Source organism: Ranitomeya variabilis, chromosome 2 (genome assembly GCF_051348905.1).
Source record: "Ranitomeya variabilis isolate aRanVar5 chromosome 2, aRanVar5.hap1, whole genome shotgun sequence".
Taxonomy (NCBI): Eukaryota; Metazoa; Chordata; class Amphibia; order Anura; family Dendrobatidae; genus Ranitomeya; species Ranitomeya variabilis.
The window spans coordinates 268,222,028-268,248,811 of NC_135233.1; the positions used below are offsets into that span (position 1 = coordinate 268,222,028).

The following is a 26,784-nucleotide window of genomic DNA, read 5'->3' on the forward strand; positions in this document are numbered from 1 at the left end:
GACCGGAGATTACGTGAGGGAAGATATTGAGAGATTAGTTTGGAAATATATGGAGGAGAAAGGTTATGGATGGCTTTGTAGGTCAGTGTTAGTAGTTTAAACTGGATACGCTGGGAAATTGGGAGCCAGTGAAGGGATTTGCAAAGAGGGGAAGCAGGAGTGTAGCGAGGAGAGAGATTAATCAGGCAGCAGAGTTAAGGATGCAATGGAGGGGTGCGAGAGTGTTAGAAGATAGGCCACAGAGGAGGATGTTGCAGTAGTCATGGTGGGAGATGATTAGGGCATGCACAAGCATTTTGGTAGAGTGAGGGTTCAGGAAAGGACGGATTCTGGAAATATTTTTGAGCTGGAGGCGACAGGAGGTGGCGAGAGCTTGGATGTGCGGTTTGAAGGACAGGGCAGAGTCTAGGGTTACTCCGAGGCAGCGGATTTTGGGGACAGGGGAAAGTGTGATTTCATTTATTTTGATAGATAGATCAGGTAGGGAAGATTTTTAGTTCAGATTTGTCCACATTGAGCTTGAGGAAGCAAGAGGAGAAGAAGGAGGATATGGCTGATAGACACTCTGGGATTCTGGAGAGCAGAGAGGTGACATCTGGGCCAGAGAGGTAGATCTGAGTGTCATCAGCATCTAGATGGTACTGGAAGCCACAGAAACTTATGAGTTGTTCCAGGCCGAGTGTACAGAGCCTTGAGGGACACCAACAGAGAGGGGGCGAGATGAAGAGGTAGTATAGGAGTAGGAAACACTAAATGTGCAGTTGGTAAGGTATGAGGAGATCCAAGATAGGGCGAGGTCTTTCACCCCAAAGGAAGAGAGGATCTGTAGTAGGAGGCAATGGTCAACTGTGTCGAAGGCAGAGGACAGGTCTAGAAGGAGGAGTATGCAGAATTGTCTGTTAGCTTTGGCTGTAAGTAAGTCATTAGTAATTTTGGTCAGGGCAGTCTCAGTGGAATGGTGGGGACAGAAGCCAGATTGTAGGATGTTGAAGAGAGAGATGTAAAGTGAGAGGAAAGTTCAGCATGGTCGTGCTGCTTAAGGAGTTTGGATGCAAATGGGAGCAAAGATATGGGGCGATAGCTGGACATAGTGCTTGGCTCAAGGGATGGCTTTTTGAGGATAGGTGTGATTGTGGCATGTTTGAAAGCAGTAGGGAAGGTACCAGAAGTTAGTGATAGGTTGAAGAGATGGGTTAAGGATGGGATTAGTGTGGTGGTGAGGTTGGAGAGGTGGTGGGATCGAATGGGGTCAAGTGCACAAGTGGTGAGGTGTGATTTGGAGAGAAGATGAGCAAGCTCACCTTCAGTGATTTTGGAGAGGCAAGTTATGGGGTTTGGGCATTGGTCTGGTATACAAAGGGGTTGTGGTGGTTTGACAACAAAGATTTGCCTTGTTTGGTCAATCTTATTTTTGAAGTGCGTGGCAAAGTCCTCGGCAACAATTAGAGAACTCAGAGGGGGCAGTGGTGGGGGTAGGAGGGAGTTGAACAACTGTTTGGGGTTGTGGGATAAGGAAGATACGAGGGTTGTGAAGTAGGCCTGTTTAGTAGAGGTGAGAGCTGATTTGAATGCGAGTGTTGCTTGTTTGAGTGTAGTGAAATCATCTTGCGAATGTGTTCTCTCCAACGCCATTCTGCAATTCTGGATACTTGCTGAAGCTTTTTAGTGATGTTATTGTGCCAGGGTTGTCTATTGGTTCGTCGCACTCTGCTATGCATGACAGGGGCGACCATGTCTATAGCTGATGCAAGAGTGGCATTGTAGAAAGCAGTGGCAGTGTCTGTGTCATGGAGTGAGGATATGGATGCTCATCTGCTGCATATCTTCCAACAAGAAAAATGACTGAAGTACAATGGGTTGAGCCTTACAGTAGTCTATAATCCAAATAGAAGGAGAGAGGAAGGACTTGACATTAAAATGACAAAATCGCCAAAGTGACATCTTATTGTAATGAATCTCCATAAGACTAACCTTATCTGTTACAAGTTATTTCTATGAATTCTCTGTATAGTTTAGCACAGCCCTAATTGTGTAATGCTTTAACTATGTATAAAGACGGCATCACACACCTACCACGTCTTTCCTACACATTATAGACTAATGACTTGTCAAAATTTCACTCAGAACTCCCTGGAAATTCCTTGCACTCCTAAATCGTTTTAAGATGACCATATGACAAGTGTGAAATCTCTAGATCTTTATTTGACATCTACCAGGGATAAAGTTTGGCAAAGTAGTTATGACATATATCACATCGCAATCTTTTCTTCATTCCTTTAATGTTGTGAACTCAATGCAAACATCATAGCTAATAAAGCAACATTGTGCAGTGTTACTTATGTCAGATGGTTGATCACAGATTCTGGAGAAGGTTACCAAGGCAAAATAGTGCCACCATAATAAAATCAATCAAAGCAATAATAAGCAGTGATGTGACTACTAGTAAACCTTTACATGGGGATAAACAAGCCGTAAAGTACTTGAGATCTCAATAAATATCTAAAACAACAAGTGGGTGGAGGTAATAATCTGAAAATCATTGCAAGATGGAGGAAGTGGGACGTGTGTCACAATAAGACTTCTATAGTTGGTGGCCTTCATGATGGGCTGACGGTGTTGGCACCCAATGGTACACATATGTGAAGCAACTCTACATGCTTTCAACATGCACAGAGGGTGCTGATTGATAAGCAGGAACTAACTGTTGCTGGATGCTATGAACTTTTGCAGGTGTTATATGCCACCATTGTAGAAAGTAGTAAATATTTAGTGCAGTGTTTTAGCATGTCTGTCTGGGAATCATATCAGATACAAGACCCAGCATGATGGCAGTAGTGTAGTTAAACTAACTGCCAAGCTGTGTGCCCAATTCTATAACTGCCCAGCTGTGTTCCCAATTCTATAACTGCCAAACTGTGTGCCCAAGTCTATAACTGCCAAGCTGTGCCCAAGTCTATAACTGCCAAGCTGTGTGCCCAAGTCTATAACTGCCAATCTGTGTGCCCAATGCTATAACTGCCAAGCTGTGTGCCCAATTCTATAACTGTGAAGCTGTGTGCCCAATTCTATAACTGCCAAGCTGTGTGCCCAAGTCTATAACTGCCAAGCTGTACATCATAGACTGTAACCACTAAGCCATGGTCTGTAACCTGTCAAACTGTGTTGTAGGCTGTAACCTGTCAAATTATGCAATCACCAAGCTCTGTGAAAAACTTAGGACCATTGTCAGTAACCATTATGATTTGTGCCCATCTAATTTATTGCTAAAGTGGTTGTCCACTACTCTGACAACCACTTATCAATCCCTATGCTTTCTCCATGAAAAAAAAATAAAACACCGGTGCCAGTAGTATTCCAGCGGTGTTGGTACTGGCTCTTCCAGGGTTTGCATGACACTGTTAGGTCACGAGATCCTTGCAACCAATCAGCGCTGGCTTTACTCTCCTGTACTATGGATGAATCATATACATCGGGACTAAGTTAGAGCTGCTGCTCCATCACTTTCTACAGATGTATGTGATTTGTTCAGAGTGGAGAGTGAAGCCAGTGCTGAGTGGTCGAAGAGTTTGCATGACATCTAGGGAAAAGCCAGTTTTGACACTGCTGGAATGGCACTGGCATTGGAGGTGAGTGTAAGCATTATTATTTTATAAGGGGGACTCATGCGGATTGAGAAGGGGTTGTCCAAGTATTGGACAACTCCTTTAAGTTAGTTGGAACTAGAACTTAGCCAGAGTTAATGTACAACCCTCATAAGGGATCAGGTAACAGGCCACAAGGCTTTAAACCCATCCCTTTTGCAAACAGCTAGTGAAGAAAGTCACTAAGTAATGATTTTTTTCATTAATCATTAATATGCCCCCTTAATTACTTTTTTAGGCAATTGCATCGTGTGGAACTGAAATCGCAGTATCACATTGTGACTTAGGACCTAATGGCTTCCTATTGTATCACACTGCGACCTCCTGCGACTGAGACACAAAATTGCAAATGTTTCCAAATGTGTTGGATTTTCTGTCGCTGGTTGCAAGTTGCATGGAACTGTCTTTCCATAGACTACAACGCAAGTGACATGTGACTGCGATTTGGCCACTTTTCTTCCATACAAAATCCTAGCGTTGTGTAACAGCAAATTGCACAAATGGAACTTTTCTGAGAATTGATGTCGCTGTGTTGCCTTATTGTGTATTCAGTAGATATTTGAATTGATGCTCCTATTCCCCAAATTAAAATGCATACTTGACTTATCCAGCTATGACATGATACATTCTGTCCTCTTATGTGGCAGAAGTCAATAAGACATCCTTACATGAAATTAATCTATTAACAACTAGTAAGGAATTTGCTTTGGGTTCTGAATGTAGGGGGGAAAGTGCCAATAAGCCAATCTCACGTGTCCAAAATAATTAAAAATAGAGATTGAATAGTGAGTTACAACTCTAACTATCACTAGACATGTCATGATTTTTATGTTTGAAGACTTCTAGAAATAACAGACCCATAGAAAGAAAAATGGTCATATTCATATAAGAAATTACAGGTGGTGGTGGGTATAGACCGTGAAAAGTATTTTTATCACTTATTTCCGATGAGTTGAAGGCTGACTCGTTTGCTCTTGACATACAGTATATTTTAGGTGTCCATAAAATGCATTTTACTTTCTCTATTGATTGATAAGATTTGTACTTCAACTTTGACCCTTTAGAAATTTAAGAGTTATTTTATTACTTTTTAGTAGTGTTGAGCGATACCGTCCGATACTTGAAAGTATCGGTATCGGAAAGTATCGGCCGATACCGGCAAAGTATCGGATCCAATCCGATACCGAAACCCGATACCAATACAAGTCAATGGGACTCATGTATCGGACGGTATCCCTGATGGTTCCCAGGGTCTGAAGGAGAGGAAACTCTCCTTCAGGCCCTGGGAACCATATTAATGTGTAAAATAAAGAATTAAAATAAAAAATATTGCTATACTCACCTCTCCGACACAGCCTGCACCTTACCGAGGGAACCGGCAGCGTTCTTTGCTTAAAATTCGCGCTTTAACTTCCTTACGCGAAGTCCCGGCTTGTGATTGGTCGCGCGCCGCCCATGTGGCCGGGACGCAACCAATCACAGCAAGCCGTGACGTAATTTCAGGTCCTTCAGGATTTTAAAATTACGTTCCGGCGTTGTGATTGGTTGCGTCGCAGTCACATGGGCGACGCAACCAATCACAAGCCGTGACGTCACAGGAGGCATGTCGCATTTTAAAATGCGCGTGTGTCCAGCCTCCCGTGACGTCACGGCTTGTGATTGGTTGCGTCGCCCATGTGACCGCGACGCAACCAATCACAACGCCGGAACGTAATTTTAAAATCCTGAAGGACCTGAAATTACGTCACGGCTTGCTGTGATTGGTTGCGTCGCGGTCACATGGGCGACGCAACCAATCACAAGCCGTGACGTCACGGGAGGCTGGACACGCGCGCATTTTAAAATGCGCGCGTCTCCTGCCTCCCGTGACGTCACGGCTTGTGATTGGTTGCGTCGCCCATGTGACCGCGACGCAACCAATCACAACGCCGGAATGTAATTTTAAAATCCTGAAGGACCTGAAATTACGTCACGGCTTGCTGTGATTGGTTGCGTCCCGGCCACATGGGCGGCGCGCGACCAATCACAAGCCGGGACTTCGCGTAAGGAAGTTAAAGCGTAAATTTTAAGCAAACAACGCTGCCGGTTCCCTCGGTAAGGTGCAGGCTGCGTCGGAGAGGTGAGTATAGCAATATTTTTTATTTTAATTCTTTATTTTACACATTAATGTCGTTTCGATACCGATACCCGATACCACAAAAGTATCGGAATACCGGTATCGGAATTCCGATACAGCAAATATCGGCCGACACCCGATACTTGCGGTATCGGAATGCTCAACACTACTTTTTAGATATCTTTATTATATCATAGTACATAGAAATACATAGAGAAATACATAGAGAAATTAGTATGTTATGTTCCCATAAGTCCACCCCTTACGCTCCATAGAAAAGTACAATTCTCAATCTGCTTAGAAAAAGAGAAATGTATTTCATATGCAGTACATCTGAAATATATGTCAAGAGCACATACATCCATCTTCACCTCGTTTGACATCCGTGATAAAATTCATTTTTACCCCCCACTATCTGTTAGATATAAAGGACCCGTACAAAAAAAATGTTGTTTAGCTTATATGCGTGTTAATTTTAGAATGAAAAGTTATAAAATGTTGTCATATACTAATAATTTTTAATTTATTTCTGCTTGCCACCAGTGAATACAAATTCTCTTTTACAGACAACCAACTGCTGGTAACTGAAGGTTTGATACGGTGCGTCCTCTTTGGATACTCTGGCACAGTAGATGCTCAGAGGCAGCAAAAAGAATGTCTTTGGTGGGAGTTGGGATCTAAGGGGTAAGGTTTGTCCTCGTAGAGAGTGACATGAAAGGTCTAGCATTCCAGTATGACGAGACTATATACACACTGCCTCTACAGAGAAGAGGACTTGAACCCTAGTGCCACTTATTGGAAGTAGCAATTCTACAAGTCATTATCGATCCTGTAACAAACCTTGAAATATGACAGGCTAAAAGCCAAATCAAATGGCTTTTATCCTAAGTCATATTGCAAAGCTCGTTAAAGGGTTGATAATGACTTGTAGAATTGCTACTTCCAATAGGAGGCACTAGGGTTCAAATCCTCTTCATATTTAATGGTAGGTATAACCATAAAGATAAGAAAGCAAAGAACAATCATATAACTTTAATGATAGATTATGTCTTTATAGTATTTGTAAAATAAGTAAGGAATGCAGTAGAATTCATCATCTGCAACATCAGATATAACCCACAGGAAAATTGCCCCGTGTATAGGAAGCAAAAAATAACTGGGTCATACTCACAGGACCGTTATACACTCTTGAAAGACAGATTCCTGGATGGTATGCATCTGATTTCCCTCCAGGTCTCTAAGAACAAGAAAACTATAGTTTAGCGAGAACATTTTTGCATACCAGGGAAAGATGTGGAGAGAATAGCAATCTATACACAAGTGACTTATAATCATATTTTTTAGGACTCCTATACATCATGCACAAAAACTATATGATATTTTCTTTGTGATTACTTTAGTACATTAAAAGGTTTGTCCACTAATGGACCACTCCTTCTTGACAGTTGCAGTGTGGGGGAAAAAAATAAAAAAATATGTTCTTACCTCCTGGACAGGCCCTGCTCCTGTGATCTCCCCGGTGTCTCTCTGCGGCTGTTGACTGTCTGCAGCAGTTACTTGATAAAACCATGTCATATGAACACCAGGAGAGATCACAGGAGCCTCACCAGTCTTTGAAGTAAATATGCACTTTTTTATTTTTCTGCTCCCAGGACAGCTATTAAGAATGAGTTATTTATTAGGAATAAGTTGATCACAACTTCATTTATGCTGACAGCATTTACCTTTCTTCACTCGAAGTATTTTGAACAGCATTAAGACATTTAGGGGCTACAAGGAGGGCATCAGCGGTCGAGACTTACTATGGGGAAGCAGGCTTTATCTCTTATGGCAGCGTACGTTATTGGTATACAGGGTACATCTTATAATTAATTGCATTGTCTACGATTTGGTGCTGCCTATACTCATGCTGCAGGGATCTTTTTGTCCTGCTTCCCCAAGTCTTACTCTGTCTTCTACCCTCTCCTTTGCCAACCTTCATATCTCCTTCACAGTTCTTTAATTGATATCATGTATTTTTTGTCTGACATGCTTTATTGTGATGTTCTAATAGAACTGACTTGATTTATATTATCCTTTGGTGGATCTCGGTTTACTCCATTCTATTTCCAATTTGCTATAGTATTAGGAGTACTCCACTGTTGTAATTAGGTGCCTGCCATATGTTGGGAGAGCTGTACTTTAATATGCTGTCAGCCCCAATACAAAAAATTGTGTTTTTTGATTATTGTTTTAACATTGAAACATAGGCAAATTAAACATTTCTTGGATATCAGTTTTTAATGTCTTCACAACCTAAGACAAGGGAAATAAATCTGTACAACAGCAGGAAACTAGACCTCTAGACCAGACCTTAGCAAAGTGCAGACCGTGGGCCACATGCTGCCCTATGGCGGTTCTAGTTTGGCTTGCGGACCAAGACAGCAAAAAGTCTGAAAACAGTGGCCCATGATGCCCTCCACCGCCTCGTGTCCCAATATACATTGGTGGAGGATGGCGTTGCCCACCCCTTCTTCCACCAATCAGCATGTATGGCTGGGACCGCAGTCGCGATGACATCACTACATCGCGCCTGCTATGCCAAGCGTCATTAGATAAAAACTATTCAAACAATTAGTTTAAAAATGAAAAAATCTGTAAATTATAATGTTTACAATGGATACTTACAGCCAGTTAAGACGAGGCATTTCTGCACATAAAGAATTCTTTGGAATTTCACTAATAGAATTGTTCAGCATGTACCTGATTGAGAACAATGAAATATGATTATATTCATACTACTTTATGACCAACTCTCTTCATCTGTTGGCTCTCACTGAAACCTGAATTCAGGATTCTGACAGTCTCCCCTGCTGCCATTTCCCATGGTGGCTTACAATTCTCCCATTTCCCGAGACCCAAAAACAGACCTGGTGGTGGAGTCGGCATACTCCTGTCCCCACAATGCATCTTCCAGGTCATCCCCCCTGTTCCATCACTCTTTCTTTTCTTTTGAGCTCCACTTTATCAGGCTCTTCTGTCCCCTCTCCCTCACAGTAACAGTCATATATCGGCCCCCAGGCTCACCCACCCAATTCCTTGACCATTTCTCTGCCTGGCTGCCGCATTTCATGTCCTGAGAACTCCCAACCCCTATCCTGAGAGACTTCAACATCCCCATTAACAGCCCCACTTCCACATCTGCATCCCAGCTTCTATCAATAACCACTTCTCTAGGCCTCTCACAGCTCTCAACCTCTGAAACACACAAAGACGGTAACACCCTTGACCTGGTCTTTGTCTGGTTCTGTTCAATCTCCTACCTAAATAACTCACCGCTTCCCCTCTCTGACCACAACATTCTCTTCTTCACGCTCACAATTCCTTCCCCAGCCCATGGCTACCTACCACATATTCAGAAATTTACATGCCATTAACCCTCATACACTTACAGACTCCCTACAATCATTACTGTCTTCAATCTCCTCTTTTTCCTGTTCTGATCTGGCTGTACACCACTACAATGACACTCTCAGAAGCACCCTTGGCCAGGTAGCTCCCCTCACCCTCAGAACCTCCAAACACAGAGCAAAGCAGCCCCGGCTCACATCACAAACTTGATTTCTCCAGCGACGCTCTAGGAGTGCTGAACGCTTATGGAGGAAAACTCGCACACCAGAAGACTTCAACCACTTCAAATTTATGTTAAGAACCTATACCTCTGCCCTTCTCCTTGCCAAACAGACCTACTACACCACCCTGATCTCCTCACTATCCAACAACCCCAAGAAACTTTTTGACACCTTTCACTCCCTTCTCAGGCCAAAAGCACAAGCCCCTATTCACAGACATATGTGCTGATGACCTGGCCTCCCACTTTATACAGAAAATAGATAATATATGTCAGTAAATCCACTCCCAGCCACCAGGTGCAGTGACTCCCTGCATTTCTCCTGGCTCACTTTCCACATTTGATCCCATCACAGAAGAAGTCTCCAGGCTCCTTTCTTCTTGTCCGACTACATGCACTACTGACCCCATTCCCTCACATCTCCTCCAGTCTCTCTCTCCAGTCATCACTACCCACCTAACTACAATCTTTAATCTCTCCCTCTCCTCTGGCATTTTCCTATCCTCCTTCAAGCACTCTATCATTACTCCATTACTAAAGAAACCCGCCCTCGACCCATCCTGCACAAACAGCTGCAGACCAGTCTCCAATCTCCCCTTTATCTCTAAACTCTTGGAGCGCCTTGTCTACTCCTGCCTTACCCGTTACCTCTCCACTCATTCCCTCCTAGACCCTTCACAGTCCAGCTTCTGCCCCCTACATTCGACAGAAACTGCACTCATCAAAGTGACCAATGACCTTCTGACAGCAAAATGTAACGGTAACCACTCGCTGCTAATTCTTCTTGACCTTTCTGCAGCTTTCGACACTGTTGACCACTGTCTCCTACTCTCTAGGCTCCAGTTACTAGGCATTAAAGACACTGCCCTCTCCTGGTTCTCTTCCTATCTTTCTGACTGCTCCTTCAGTGTTTTGTTCACTGGCTCCACTTCATCCCCTCTTCCTCTCACTGTTGGGATACCTCAGGGCTCAGTCCTTAGCCCCCTTCTCTTCTCTCTCTACACAGCCCCAATTAGACAGACCATCAGCAGATTTGGCTTTCAGTACCATCTTTATGCTGATGACACACAACTATACACGTCAATCCCTGACATTAACCCCTGCTGTACTACAGAACGCCAGTGACTGTCTGTAAGCAGTCTCCAACATCATGTCTGCCCTCTATCGGAAACCCAACCTCTCCAAAACTGAACTTATCCTGCTCCCCACCATCTACTAACCTCCCTAAATCTGACATTTCCCTCTCTGTGGGTGGCACCATAATAACACCCTGGCAGCAGGCGTGCTGTCTGGGTGTTACGTTTGACACAAATCTGTCCTTCACCTCCCATATACAATCTCTTGCCCGCTCTTGCCGCTTACACCTAAAGAACATCTCTAGAATCTGCCCTTTTCTCACTATGGAAACAACAAAAACCCTCACTGTTGCCTTGATCCACTCCTGACTGGACTACTGTAACGCTCTATTAATTGGCCTTCCCTTTACTCGACTTTCCCCTCTCTAGTCCATCCTTAATGCAGCAGCCAGGGACATCCATCTGGCTAATCGGTACTCAGACATGTCCACTCTTCACCAGTCCTTACACTGGCTACCCATTCACTACAGGATCCTATTCAAAGTACTTGTTCTCACCCACAAAGCTCTCCACAGTGCAGCACCCCCTTACATTTCCTCCCTTATTTCTGTCTCTCAGCCTAGCTGATCGCTGCGCTCTGCAAATGACTTTCGACTAACCTCTGCACTAATCCATACCTCCCACTCCCGACTCCAAGATTTCCCCAGCGCTGCGCCAATCCTCGGGAAAGCTCTACCCCAAGAAATTAGGACCATCCACAACTTGCACAGTTTTAAGCACTCCCTCAAAACACATTTGTTCAGAGTGGCCTATCATATTCCCTAATCAAAGTCATTTTATTTGTAAGGGTGTGTGTGTGTAGCCCATTCACTATCTCTATCTATCCCCCACTCCCTCAAGATGGCTGAACCATCATTGTAAATACACACCTGTACCCTGTTCGGCCCACTAGATGGGGCCCATGACACCATATTGTAATAAGTGGTGTAAATAGTTAACCATAGGAGGAGCTAGCTGGGGTAAGGTAGGAACAGTTTCAGAGTTAGAGTCAGTAGGGGCCAGGGTGCCCAGACAGCTTGGAAGGGCACCAGAGCTCAAGCTACCCCTTAGCTCAGCAACATTAAGATGCAGGACCAAGCCATCCAGGGCCCACTGGGCTAGAAGTATAGCTGAGCAGTGGGCTTAGAGCAGTGTTGAAACGGAGGCTAAAAGCAGGGCCAGGACAGTACGGGGATGCATGTGGCTCCATAATGTGGCAACTTAACTCATGGGCTGATGCCCTCAGATCCGGAGGGAAACGGCTGAGGGAATCCCCAAGTGGATGAGTTTGGACGGGGAGGATGCTGTGTTACCACAAGAGGCGGTACGACCTGGGCGCATACTGAAGGCCATAAGAGGAGAAGCAGGGAAAGTGGAGGATGTGAACTGTATGGAATTCGATGCTGTAGATGTAACTGAGAAGGATGTGCTGCGAACAGAAGCAAGTAAAGTTTTGTGTTTGAAGTTAAAGCAAGACTGTGTCTCAATTTGTGTGCAATCGTATGAAAAGGGTCTGCAGCAGCTCAGAAGAGACCCGAAAAGTAGGGATAACAGAGAGGCAAGTACTCTCATAGAAGTACTTTCTTTGCATGTGACGGGAGGCCAGGGTGGGGTGCGCAAAGGCCTCTAACCTCAGCCACGACTTTGGCCCTGGCTCTCCCTCCCACAAAGTGCAAGAAATACTACCTTAAAGAGTTGATAGGATAGAGCCTTGTCACATGACTTAGGATAAAAGCCAAAAAACAAAATCTCAACTTGCAGACACTGTTTCGGGGTAGAGAGTTGTAGTCATCTTCCTCTCTGAAGAAACAATTTGCATATTTCCAAGAGGACCATTACAAGGCTTAAAAGTCTCTTCACCTTGGAATGTCAGGCTTCACATGTCACTCTCTGCAAGTTGAAGTGTTACCCCTTGGATTAAAGTTAATAATAAGTGATTTTCCATTTTCTTTGTGCTGCTAATAAATTTAAGAAATCAATGTAAAGTGCAGAATTTTTTCTATCAACTGTCAGAACTTTAAGCGTAAGTATTCCTACTGACTGGAGTTATATTCCCTAATGAATCAATCTTTAACAATGATTAAGTATAAGTAAAAAGACTTACAAGAAATACAGAGAACTCAGTCCAGTGAATGCTCCAGGATTGATGTTAGCAACTTTGTTATTATCTAATATCCTGCAAGAAAATACGAAAAAAAAAATGTAAATAATTCTGAAAAACAAAAATAGAAAAATTGTTTTGAGAAAAACAGCTATGATCAACTGCAGAATGTATAGCCTAAAGGAGTGCGGTAAATGAATCTAAGGAACGGGAGTCAATATTTGATGCTTCCTACATAACAACATTATCAGTACTACCTTACAGTAGTCCATCTTAAGGGAAATAGTTATTTTAGTGATTAAGTGTGGCAGAATGTCACATACCCATCCCACTTGCTGCATACGGGACTTGGATGTGACAGTACAGGGGACTCTGCTACTAACACTCACTGACCTATCATCTAGCATTAGGCTGACAATGAGCTTTGTGCTCCCCCTGGTAGCTCGCACATCTCATCTCATACTGCCACCACTCGCCTTTGCTTTGGTTAGCAAGATGCTTGCCTTGGGTAATACGCCAATCCTCTCACACCCAGCTTTTCCAATAACCTGGTAGGTACACTTCTTGCACTCTGGCATAAGAAGGTCACACAACCAGGGTACACTTTCCATCTTCAAGGTTGCTTAGAGCAGCAAGAAACAAACTTATTCAATTTTCGATTTAATATACAAAAAGAAATACAGTGCTTATAGAAATGACAAAAACTAGCAATAATTACATATACACAAGGCAAAGGATTAGAAAGCAAAAAGTTCTAAAGAAAGCCAACAGATTAGATCGGTGAGTGATTGTTTGCATAGGAGATCACCGCAGAAATTAGAACACGTGGTCTCACCTGGATCTCACAATGAGTTTTGGAGGAGATATTATAAAGAGTCTCTTGGTCATGTTAGAGGAGGAAGGCTAATTGTATGCATAATTTGGTTTAATCTGTGGTTGCATAAGGCTGAAAATCCCAACGTCTGAATCCACAGAGCTGAACAAGTTCCCGATCACAGATATATCTGTGGATGATGTTGATATTAGATTATTGATACGGCATGGAAATAAGGCAGTTCCATTACCATGGGAGGACTCGGATATGGGCTAGAGGCGACCCATCTACATTAGGGCACGTATCTTCTCCTTTGATGAAGCACCTATTTGGTAATAAGGACATTCACAGAATAAGTTTGCTCTTCCAGAAACTGTCAGTTACTAACTAATACAATTATCTATACACAGGAGATGCTGCCAGGCATCCTGTGATATTGGATTTATTTTCCTAATTTATAAAACAATCCTTGAGTAATGAATTGAAAAAAGCAGGATGAGTCAGCTGGACTCATCCTGCTTTTTTCCATTCTATTAGAACAATCTTCCATAGAACCTACAGTGATTAACTTCTTAATGGAACTACTCAAGTTGGTACTTACAGAGAATTATTTTCTATTTGAAGACACTTATTATTTACAAATCCAGGGCACAGCCATGGGGTCCAAGGTGGCCCCACCCTATGCGAACGCCTACATGTCTTATTTTGAATCTGAATTCATCTATTCTAAATCTCTGTATCATGCCCATTGCCAACTATGGCTAAGATACATAGATGTATAAATAATAATAATAATAATAATAATGATGTGTTTTGCATTTGGGGTGGTACACCTGAAAGTTTTGAATGTTTTCATAATCACATTAATTGTGTCTGGCCAGAATTGATATTTACAATCCACATTAGTCTCAAACAGATTAATTTTCTGGACACAACAATAATTAAGAATATGGATGGCACGTTGTCTGCTGACTTGTTCATTAAAAATACGGACTGTAATAATTTGCTTTTATATCATAGTTGCCATCCAATAGCAATTAAAAAATCTATTTCAGAGGATGAGGAGAATTGTCAGTGATCAAGTGACATGTCAACAAAGACTTGATGAAATGGAGACTAAGTTTCTACAAAGAGGTTATCCTCAAAAATTACTTATGGATTGCCGAACTAGGTCTAGCTCTACTCGGAATAGAAATACCTCACATAGAATCCCATTCGTCCACACTTTAAATATGTTTGCTTACAGACTACACCAGAAAATTTGCAAACATTGGCCTCTTTTACATACCAGTTATCCCGATCCTTGCGCTGCTTAAGGGCTCTCTGTAATTCACTGCAATCCGGTAAGTTTACCATCAATTTGGCTTGTGGTTCTATACTACTAATGGTGATTATTTGACTGCTAAGCTCTCCTGACTGCTATGAGATTTTTTGACTATGAATGCACTTTTACAGTTTTGTTATTTTTCAACTTTTTTTATTCTTTATTATTTCTGTTATTTTATTTGAATTATTTTTTCATTATTTTTTTAATTTTAATTTTTATATTTTATTTTATATTTATTTATATTTTATATTTTTTATATTTTTTTCATCCAGGATTTTCCAATGTTCTGTTTTTCTTTATTTGATCTATTTTTTCATACATGACTTCATATGGGTGCTTATATCGCCATACCTCCTATGTCTTGCGCAAGTTCCCATGCAGAATTTATAATCACTGTGACAAGCATGATTCATATCATTGATGTATTAAATACAATGAATTGCTACTTTCGTGTATTTTTTCCTATTGAACACTATATGTATTTTTGCCTATTAAATAACTAAGTGTCTTCACCGGGTGTTTTGTACATATATATCGATTTATTTATGTTTGTTTCTTTATTTCTTTGTTTCTATCCTAGTCTGATGAAGGTCTGATTGTAAGACCGAAACGTTACATGAATTTGCCAGATTGTTTATATTTGAAAGTATACCAAGAAGGCCGCTGGACCAGGGGCATGCAAACATTTTTGCATAAGTTTAGCAGTCGATAGAAATATTATTATTATTTACTAGTCTAGGGACACATCTAATGCTGTTACTATTTTGTGGGCACTCTATGGCACTATTATACTTATAAAAGTAAGTGCTGTGTTATGGAAGATATGGCCAATCCATCAAGTTTACATATTCTTTGCACTGAAAGCAGAATGATAAAATAAACTGCACACTCTTGTTTTCAGAATTCATCTGATGAGACACAGAGCTGTCATTATTCTGTTTTCCAAAATAGGAAGCCAATTTTAAAAAAAAGTCAGACTCCTAACATACACAGCCATCAAATTTTAACAAAGAAGGAAAAATGAAAAAGCTTTCATGTTAGAAGTCCAAAGTAAAATATGTACCTAAATAAAAATACTAGAAGAGGTGCCCAGATAAAAACGAGTTATGAAATGTTAATCAAAATTAGTGATGCACCTAGGGATGAGTTAATCAATTGGTCATGGTTATGGATTCATTAATTTTTTTCTTATTTTCCGGACCTTATCTGATAGCAAGTTATTTGATGTGCAAAAACAGCTGCCAGTCATTACAATGATTATTGACATAAAACATATGCAGAAATTCCCCTACAGAGTCTTTATTTTTGTTTGATATTTATAGGACTTTTCCTTGGCAAATGATGTGAAAACATTACAGGTGATTGATTTTTTTGAAATTTGAATCTGTCATCTTTCTCAAAATGTTCCTAAAAATTTGATTTGCTGTGAATTGATTCATCGTGAATCGCAAGTATTGCAAAGCCTCTAATTGCCTGGAAAGGGTTGTAAGATACTAGGACATCATTGATCCCGTTTTGAGTTCTTTAATGCAAACTGAGCCTGAGAAATGTGAAAGTGACCTTAGCATATCTGGTTATGACTAAATGGATAGTAACTGGTAGTAATCAATAGGCAGTTTAACAGAACATCACACTAACAGATTATTACGCTTTTTAAATTCTACAAATGTCCAGGAAATCATCACTTGACTGAAGGCAGATGCCTGCCTTGCTGGTGTTTTTACACAGGCGGTGTAGATGGAAAATGCCATGACTTGTTGACAAGTGCTGGTCCAAAAATTATCCTTCTTTGGGGAGCATCAAAAGGATTGTTGATTGTTAGAAAAAGAAGCTATAGCTTTTTAACAAGTCAACCAAAATATGTTCCAATTTTGGGATTAATAACAGGTTTGTGGGTTGCAAAATTAAGAAACGATGGCTTTTTTCCAAGGCATCCAAAAATGTTCCTTTTTTTTAAAGCAATACTGTCTTAAAAAGATTTGAAAATGTTATCCTTTTTGTGGGAGTCGGTTCAGGTTTATTTATCCTGTGCAGGGTAGAATTCCAGCAGCAATACTAAACAGCTATCCAACACTATGGACAAATAGGAGATCTGTGAGCCCAGCTTTTGGCAGCAGAAGTGGAATTTCAGTTTAGAATATGACAGCAGGCAAGGAGATGTCTGGCAGTGGAGGACTAGCACTGACAGTAATGGAAGCCGAAGTACAATATAGCTGTAAAACACAGTCATGCCAGCCATACATCTGCCAGTCACTATCAGCAGTGGTGGTGGCAGCCGCAGAATCTGCAACCACAGTAAGGGCAGAGAAAGACTGCCGTATAATTTGTGCGATGATTGCATTACACTGAACAGACTGGCCCAGCATCTCTCCTGACCTGAGCATGACAGCATGATGGATTTCTATGCAGCTGCCATGCTGAGGTCAGGAGAGCAGAGAGCCAGTACGAGGTTTGCGATGCGATCCTTGCACGAGTTTTATGGCAGTCTGTCTTTGTCCTAAAGAATAAGATGGGGCAGCAGTGTATAAACAGCACTGGCAGCCCCAGCAAGATTACTATACTTACACATATAACACAATGAATAGGTTAGAGATGCCCGGCCGAGCGGGGAGATCTGCAGTGGTGGCAACAGAGCAGTGTAGAACAAAATGGACAGCCAGGAGGCTGATGCCATCTAAACATTGGCATCAGCCGTAGGTAAATTAAAATCATCACTGATCCATAATTGACTTACTTTGGCAAATTGAAAGTTTTCCACATTTATGAAGGACAAACTAGTACACGTCTGTTTGTTAAAGGGAACATGTCAACAGAAAAAAAAACCACTATTGACCTGCAGATACGGCATTAATCTGAAGGTTAATAGCATTACTAACATGCCCAGCGCCTGCCTGTAGCTGAACGCTGCGGGGAGAAATTCGCCTAAAACTTTTCACAAGTAGGCAAAATTGATTTAACTTTTTTTCTTCAGCAGAAAAAAAAAAAATGTGCGGAGTGCCTTAAACTGGCTTTGGATTCTGGTACTTGAAGAATTAACTAAACATGTGTAATCAATAGGAAACAAACCGAACTGAATACAACCAGGGTATATTTAATTAGAAAACCACATTTTTTGCCATTATGGTTTACTCCAACTTATGGTCCCCTGATGAGCCCCTATACTAGGAGGGGGTGAAACGCGTTGGGACAAGGACACTGGGACCAAGAATGCTGTTTTTACCCAGATAAGTTTACCTATTACGGTGTTTCTAGCATGCTGCTGTCTAAATTTATATGATGACATATTTATGAGGCTTAGTAAGAAAAAGCACCTTGGTGTATTATGTTCCACTGAGAAAGGAACAAGGTGTTAATTATTTTTAAGCATGCTAGGCCAAGCTGTTGGTCACTGAGGTATATTACTGTGTGTCAATCTACCATATATGTAGACCTGAAATACAGGGACTGTATAAGCGCTGAATAACTTGTTTGCCTGTATACATACCATATTACAGTCAACAGACACTATTAATCTATAGAATACCCTGGTGTTTATCTATCTTTTTTTTGGCTGTATTATCACCTTTTTGAGCATAAATATATGCAGGTGTGGTCCACATTTGGTTGACACATTGTTAAAAATAACTAGAGCCGCATTTGATTGGCAAACCTTCCTTTTTTCTGGCCCATTGTTTAGGCAGAATTTTTTTTTAAAGGTTAAGATTACTCAGCTAGATCTGGTTTTTCTGTGTGCATGGTGTGGAGGGATTTGGGTTTGGGTAGTGGTTAGGGCGGTGTAGGGACATAAGGGACAGTCGACGTGGAGTGGGGGCTCCACATCGTGTGTTAGGGTGCCAACCTCCACTGTTAGGTAGGGCACAGGTCATTTAGGATCTTATTAGGGTCTTAGTAGGAATTTTTCATCTTATTTTTTTCTCCCCCTTGGCCCTTTTGGTCCACTGTACCGGCCCACCAACACCCAGCCCTACTCTCTTATGGTGTTAGTTCACATATTTGACTTTTTATTGATGTAATTTTAAATAAGAATAAATAAAGGTATTTTTTAAGGTATTTTTTTTTTTTTTGGTTTTGTAATCAATAGGAAGCAGGACCAGTTAATTTACTGAAAAGGACATTAAGTCCAGATAAAAAGGCATGTGAGCACTATCTGATGCAATCGTCATCAATGTGTAAAGTGACGCAGAAGGTTGTTTTGGCAACTTGCGCAATTCGAATAGCAAATTTTACGAATTCTCCAAGACTTGCGAATTTCATAAATTCAGCACAAACTCGATTTGCATCTAATGGATTTGCTGATCTCAAGGAAATATATTAAACAACTGATTCATAAAATAACTAAAGTAGCACCAGCATTTTGTACTTTTTGTCTTCTGTTTAAAGTTAGACTGCAAAAAAGCTTATTTTCTTCTGCATCTTTAAAGTCAAAAGAGGGTTATAGGGAGTTCTGTTACTGTTCCAATTTGTGTCCATTAAGGACAAAACTGATGCAATTGATAATACCCGTCATATATTCATAATGCAGCAATCTGCCTGGATTACACACAAGTATCACCTTGTTTAATATGTCTCGAGTGATATAGTCGCCAATAGCTGGTGGTTCTGCAGCTGCAATCAGAAAAGTACCAAAACTAGGTGTAATCATGGCATAAAAAGAAATGTAATAGAAGGCTGCTTTTTGGAGCAATTTGGCTTATGAACATAAAATGTACAAACTATACCAAATATACTAGATTTCCCAAATCTAATGGAATATGTGACAACTTATAATATTAGCAATAATAGATCACAAACTGACTCATAGTTCATTTAAATTTTGTGTTATTATTATATAAGAAATCAGATCTTAAAATAATAAAACAGATGGAATGATAAATCTTGAATTGCACTCAATACCCATGATGTCTGGTCAAGGAACTACAGAGGGAAATCAGACACAGATTTTAATGCTAGTTGATAAATTATACCGAAGTTGATTAAATAGGACGATTTCAGCCATTTGTCCAGTGAAATGTAACAATTTGCGATCATAGGTGAAATGATAGATTACCAGAATGTGATTTGTTTTCCTATTCATAGATTTGGCCACTTTAAGATTTTGCTCATATAATCAGGAATATGAAAATGAGGTCAGCATGAATACATTGTTACCAACGCACAGCCATTCCAACGAGTGAAGATCGCGGAACACGTCAGCCTTCAGACTCCTGATCCGGTTATCACTGAGGAAGCTAAAGCAAAAAAGCAATAGTTAGGGAGGCGAAGAGAGATTAGGAGGAAAACGGGGCAGAAAGAAACACCAGAGCCAGAAACAAACTATACAGATTCATACATTTGGGGCATATGCTGTGAACTTAGACAAATTATTTGGTACAGCGGATTTGCACATGCAGGGAGTCTAGATCTAGGCCTGTGCCATTAGATCTAGGAACAAGCCACTTTACACTTATTGTAGCCTCTTGGGTAGAACTGGTGGTTGACTGCCGGCTTCCTCTCTAAACCTGCTGTAAAGTAGTCATGTCTGCTCACATTATGTCCTAAGGTTGTAATGAAATTAATGGAAGATGTATGGAGGCTGTACATAGATGGTGGGTGGGGTGGGGCTCAGAATCATTACTTTGTATAAACTTCTGAATATCTTCTACTAGTCATAAACAATGTCTTAAACATGTTTTAGCTTCTTGCCTACTTTCCTACATGGAATGTGTCAGCAAGATCATCCCCCTCCCCCATCAATGGCCATGTAGGTCTTTGAAAAGTAAATCCACCAACATCTTTATGGTATACCTTATATCTGTTGCGGCATTCCTGACAAATTAGAGTTTACATCTATATGCAAATTAGGCATTACGTGTTCTGGATGTGACAGAGCACTTCTCCAACCTTTGTCTTCCCAGGTTATCTCCCTGCCTAGCACCAGCCTCTTTAGCTGGATTGATAGCTCACTGTTTGATGCCAGGCAAGAAAATCAGACAGTGAGCTTCGTAAGTGCCCTGTCACACCTTGAGCACTTAACACTTTATCTGCATATGAATGAAAACACTAATTTCTCATTAAAGCGGTTGTCTGGTCAAAACCGATAAGTCTGCAGTCACTCTGTGTGATTGCAGACTTATGAATCCCCCCAGCACACGCACTGCGGAGATTCGCCGGTTTTTGATCCGGGACTGGAGTGTATGTATCAGTTATACATTCTGCCGGCCAGTGGGTACAGCCTCGGTCAACATACACTTGTATTGAGTGAGTGTGCTCTTAGATTAGTGACACGGCTGGACGACTACAGGGCGCGACCTTGCTGCATACAAGTGTATATTGACCAAGGCTGCTCATACATACCCTTCGGTCTCAGGTCTGAAACCAGCAAATTCCTGCACAGTGTGACTGCAGACTTATCGGCTTTGACTGGACAATCCTTCTAATGCAGCAATAGATAGAAGACAAAAAGGTGTTAATGGACTTACATGACCTGCCTGTTCATATATGCTTATTTTTGGGGGGTTGGGGTAAAGGAGGGTTTATCTTAATGATAGATTCCCTTTAAATGTGATTCATGTAAGAATTTAGAGCCAAGCAGTCTGAGTCCTGGCTGACAGAATGATTACTAGTCTTTTCTTTGTGCAGTCTTATAAATAAATGAAGCTAATTAACACGGTTGATTACCTGTTTTTTACATTTTTACATAAATCATTTATTTCTGTAAAGCATCTAAATGCCTCTCACTGCCTTGACACAACATATGCGGTAACTCACGACAGCCGAATCATTGGATATATTGCCACTTACAGCATCTTTAGGTTGAAAAGTCCCGAGAATGTCAAGTGTGAGATCGATCGCAGTCTGTTGTTTTGAAGGAGCCTGGTACAAAAACATAGAATTGGAGCATTGCTATTTGGTTTTAATGAAATACAAGTCTAGATTTGCTTTAGGCAGAATAGCACAAGATTATTAAGTGTAGATTAAAGACAAGGAGATCGTTGCCAGGCTGAGTCACCCCATTGGGTCAGGTGATCAGCATTGCTTACTGTGCTCGGTTTGTGTGGCTTCAGTTCTACAAATGTTCTCAGGCGAATTTAAGAAGCAGATAAGGGAATTTACATTACTACTGTAAAATGATGTGTTTTAGGGTTGTGTAGCATTATACAATTGGTAAATCAAGGTGTGATGATGGACTGCCAACATTTTACAAACCCAAGTTATGAAGTTCTGATATGTATATGTTGCCAGAATTAGTAATTAAAGCTTTGTATTTGTTTCCATTCATTTAGTCTAGGCCTACTGACCTGTAGATACTCAATAGAGGACTGCAATCTTGCACTACTACGTTATAACGCATGACACAGGATGCGCTCGTGTTACGACCAGCAAGTTGTGTAACTGCAATTTGACAGTCATCAGAAACCCAGCCCTGATGGTAGTCTGCACTATTAATTGTGATATTTGTGATCTTACTGATGCACATCCACATCCGATCCTGTAGCCTTAACCTTTGGCGATGTTCACACGTTCAGTATTTGATCAGTATTTTACATCAGTACTTGTAAGCCAAAACCAGGAGTGGGTGGGAAATGCAGGAGTGGTGACAAGTATCTATTATACTTTATCTCCGATTGTTCCACTCCTGGTTTTGGCTTACAAATACTGATGTCAAATACTGACCAAATACTGAGCGTGTGAATGTGGCCTTAGTGTAAAGCTTTGACCGCGGCCAACCAATGTAACTCTACAAACCATAGCTCTGATGGATTTAGAGGGAACCTGTCACATGCATTTAGCATCCCGGACCTCCACCCTGCTGCTCTTCTGCCATTCTCCAGAATTTCTATCATGTCCCTCATGCCCATAACAGGTTTCGCTGCTTTAATTGCCTAAAACAACTTTTTTTTTCATAGTGAGGAAACATAACAGACAATGTAATATCGTAATGAAAGGCACATCCTCACAATGACAACCTTATGGCACTCATTGTTAAGGCATGCCTCAAAAATTTAAATGAGATCAATGCAAATATGTGATCTCCAAAAATAGGCTTTAATGCAGCCAGGAACCCTATGCTAATTACCCTCTTTCAATTATCTGTAATTACGACCTCCTGGACATGATTGATGTTTTCATACAATAAGAGTCCAGTCCCAGAGCTTGCAATCAAGTCTCCCCTATGGGTGTTATTGGGGTCCCTTATACAGTCATCCAAAACAATGTTTACACATAAAGGCTGAAAACCTGTCCTAATCATATCGAATTGATAGAGCCACTTGGACACCTCTGTTATTAAAGCGCTACTTGAGGATACATTGTTTTATGTCTATCGACTTGTGGAAACTGAAAATAATTAACTCAGCAGTAACTTGTTTCCATTCATTACAAGCAAAGTTCTAAGCTTTCATTATACAGTATAATTGAAAAATAGGTTCAGACTGATAGTGCTCTATCCATACTTCTATGCGAGTTCTGCACTTGTTCGGCCATAACCTAGAGACAAGTGCAGATTCCAGAAGTGGGACCTGGAAAGTTAGACATCCTCAGGATCTGCCAGAAATGTCTATCATGAGACAACACTTTAAAGTGCTCAATTACCATGTTCCGCTGTGTAAAATATAAACAGGCTATACCATGTTTGGTGCTGGCACCATTCCATCAATTTTCCAGTGTTGTTGGCGGCAGGTCTTCCTGAGCTGCTTCAGCTCTACAGTTGAGAGAATTTTGCAAAATTCGGTTCGAATTATAGTGGCCGGTGAATATTGTATTGGCAATTCGTCGAACAGAGCTGAACGTGATTGGGGTCAATGGGAGTAGAGTTGAGCAATTATGCTCGGAACTGATCGTCAAACATAAACTTGGCACGAATAGGGAACAAAAAAAGCATGAATATAGCAAATTCGGATTTGGCGATCGTTTCCGAACATATTCGCTCAACTCTACTCAGCTCTCACTTTTTCTTGTTGTCAGTTGCATCAGAAGGAAGTGAGCATGAAGGAGCCAATGACTGGCAGCAGGGCTCACATGGCAGAACAGCCACACGAGTCAAGGAAGACCCGATACTAACGGCACCAGCTCTGAAAGTTAGCAGAAGGTGTTCGTATTTTACACAGAGGAAATGTAGAAATTTTAAGAAGGGGGAGTAACAACTCTGCCGACTTCACTGCATGGCCTCCCATCCCCCACCTGCCTTACACACCAACTTACTCACTACTCTGGGCCATGCTGTGAGTTCTGTCTTCTGCCGGCTCCATGCTGTGTGCCTCTTGTCTCCTGCCTGCTCTCTACATACTTCCTGGCTGTGTGCATAGGGGGCAGCGCCGGTTTTCTCTGACTCTTATTGAGATTGTGTGCATTCTCCTAAGTTGTCCCCAGCCAATGGCCAAGAGGCATCAGGTACTTAAGGCATTCCCACCCCTGGGGGAAGGCCTGAGCAACTTACTTCCTCAGTTTCTCGCTGTTGAGGTGCCAGGTCCCGTCTCTATCTCTTGTGTTAGCCAGCCAGTGGGGTTTCGTACCCTGGGCTGTACCTGTGTTTTGTTACTCCTGTCTCTGCCACCCAGTGGGGCTTTGTACCCTGGTCAGTGCCTGTATCTCTTGTTTCCGCCATCTGTATCATTTCCGTGCCTTGTCTCGTACCTGTCCTTGTCTGAACTAAGTCCTATACCTGTCCATTTGTGTTCCTGTCTTGAGTCTTCCCTATTTCTCTGTGTTTTCTTGTGCTCACCCCTTTTGCTCTCAGCTCCGCACTCTGTGACCTTGCTCTGCTCTTTGCCCTGCACCCTGCGGCTTTGCTCTGCTCTCAGCTCTGCACTCTGTGACTTTGCTCTGCTCTTTGCTCCACACCCTGCAGCTTTGCTCTGCTCTCGGCTCTGAACTCTGTGACCTTGCTCTGCTCTTCGTTTTGCGCCCTGTGGCTCTTCTCCGCTCTTTGCTCCGTTTCTTGTGGTTCTGCTCTGCTCCGCTCCTTGCGATTTCGCGCCGCTCTCGTTCCGCACCCTGCTGGTCTTTGTCCTCCCTGAATCAGTCCCTGCTCCTACAGTCTGAACAGGTCCCTACCTGTTCCCATTTATCACTAACACCTGTTCGTGTTCCTGTGCCTTCTGAGTCAGTTCCTGTCCCTTCTTTCTCCGCCATGCCTGCCTGCCAGTGTCTCAGCCGTGCCCGCCTGCCATTGTTTCAGCCGTGCCTGCCTGCCGGTGTCTCAACTGTGCCCGCCTGCCTGCCAGTGTCTCAGCCGAGCCTGCCTGCCAGTGTCTCAGCTGTGCCCACCTGCCTGCCTGCCAGTGTCTCAGCCGTGCCCGCCTGCCTGCCAGTGTTCCGTTCCCCAGTGGGATCAGCAGCCACAGCCACACACTACCCTGGTGTGGTACCTGGCAGCTACCTGCCACACAAGCCTGACCTCACCATCAGAGGCTACAGTGAACACCAAGGTAGCTGCTTAGTTACGCCCCTTCCAGGGTAGTCTGGTTTGTGGCACAGTGGGGCAACATCCTCTTGCTCGTGCCCACCAGTCAGGGCGTGAGCGTGACAGAGGGTATCTGAATTATAAACAACTCCTTTAAGCTCTAAATAGCAGCCTATGGTTAGTGTTTTAAAATGAGATTAAAAAAAGTGCAGAATTGTGTGTTATTCCAACAGAGCGATTATTGTTTTTTTTTTGTGGTTACTCACAGTTTCTCCAAATCCTGGTATAAACGAAAGACACCATCTGGTAAAGATTTGATTTTATTGTCCTTCAGATCACTAAAGGAACAAAGACAAAAGTCACTCAAATCATCTTATACAACATATAACACATCACATCATTGCTCACAATAAGTTGGAGAAAACTGCGATGTCTTGGCAGACATTTTTAGATATTGCATTTTTTTTAGTCATATAGAGGTTGTCCATCTGCTTAAAAAGTTGTTTAAAGTTTTTGGAAATGTGAACTAATTAAAGGGGTTGGCCACTAATCCTTTATTCATGGCCTATCCTTAGCATAGCTTCAGGATGGCGCTGGTAACTGTTGGTTGGCAAGGGTACCAGGTGTCACACCCTCATTGATCAGATATTAATGGCCTATTATAAAGATAGACCATAAATAAAAAAAATAGTGACCAACTTCTTGAAACTCATTAACATACTTTGATTATGATGGCTGTTCCGATGTCTCCATTTACGCATAGGTGTGCTCCTCTATGACTCGCTCCGATTCAGAAAGGGAACTTTCCTCATCTGTGTCAGCAAATGACAAGATATCAGCCTGAAAAGGGCTGACTTTCCAGCTCACTTAAATAACTTGCCTAGCCCCATTTTTTTTTTATCTCTGCATCAACCATGATGGAAAATTAGGTTGCCTAATGAAATGAGCTACATAGACAACACTCTTCATCATGTGCCAACACATTTTAATGGTTAGGTGAAGAAGAATATGGTTTAATCTTTAAGGCAGACTACATTCCCTTTACAGACAACACTGCATCCTGTGGCTTGGTGTTAATGTTTCTGCCTCATACAGAGCAGGTCTTGAGTTTAAAACCAGGCAAAGATCTACAGCTAGCACTGTCAGAGGGCTGGTGGGGTCCCTTTCCCAAAGTGTAGAAGACACAACACATTACCTCCTGTGTTAATAACACTTTACACTTCATAGGATTTAACTTCAGCAGTAGACCCAAGCTACAGTACTTCCCAACCATGCCAGGTGCTGATGAGGGCCAGATCAATAATGGCAAAAGTCACCCTTGAATCACTACACTTAATACTTACAGAGCTGTCACATTCACAGATACTGGAGGGACAAACTGAAATTCCTGACTGGAACAGTTTACAATTCTCTTCTTACATTCACAGTTCTCAGGGTAGATATCCAACTCTGTAAAGATAAGGTATACATAAAGGTACCTTCACACTAAGCGACTTTGCAGTGAGAACGACGACGATCCGTGACGTTGCAGCGTCCTGGATAGCGATCTCGTTGTGTTTGACACGCAGCAGCGATCTGGATCCCGCTGTGATATCGCTGGTCGGAGCTAAAAGTCCAGAACTTTATTTCGTCGCTGATCACCCGCTGTCATCGCTGGATCGGTGTGTGTGACACCGATC

The 26,784-nt window shown here is 41.9% G+C and overlaps 1 protein-coding gene across 1 annotated transcript in view; it reads right to left on the reverse strand.

Moving 5' to 3' along the window:
• LOC143805494 (relaxin receptor 1-like) overlaps positions 1 to 26,784 on the reverse strand; it is a 371,702-nt gene that overhangs the window by 84,355 nt on the left and 260,563 nt on the right. The window contains exons 4-10 of the mRNA XM_077284937.1: positions 26,449 to 26,554; positions 25,372 to 25,443; positions 21,505 to 21,576; positions 19,881 to 19,952; positions 12,587 to 12,658; positions 8,425 to 8,499; positions 6,929 to 6,994 (exon numbers count right to left, since the gene is read on the reverse strand). Of these exons, the coding sequence (XP_077141052.1) occupies positions 6,929 to 6,994; positions 8,425 to 8,499; positions 12,587 to 12,658; positions 19,881 to 19,952; positions 21,505 to 21,576; positions 25,372 to 25,443; positions 26,449 to 26,554 (535 nt within the window). The remainder of the gene's footprint in view (positions 1 to 6,928; positions 6,995 to 8,424; positions 8,500 to 12,586; positions 12,659 to 19,880; positions 19,953 to 21,504; positions 21,577 to 25,371; positions 25,444 to 26,448; positions 26,555 to 26,784) is intronic.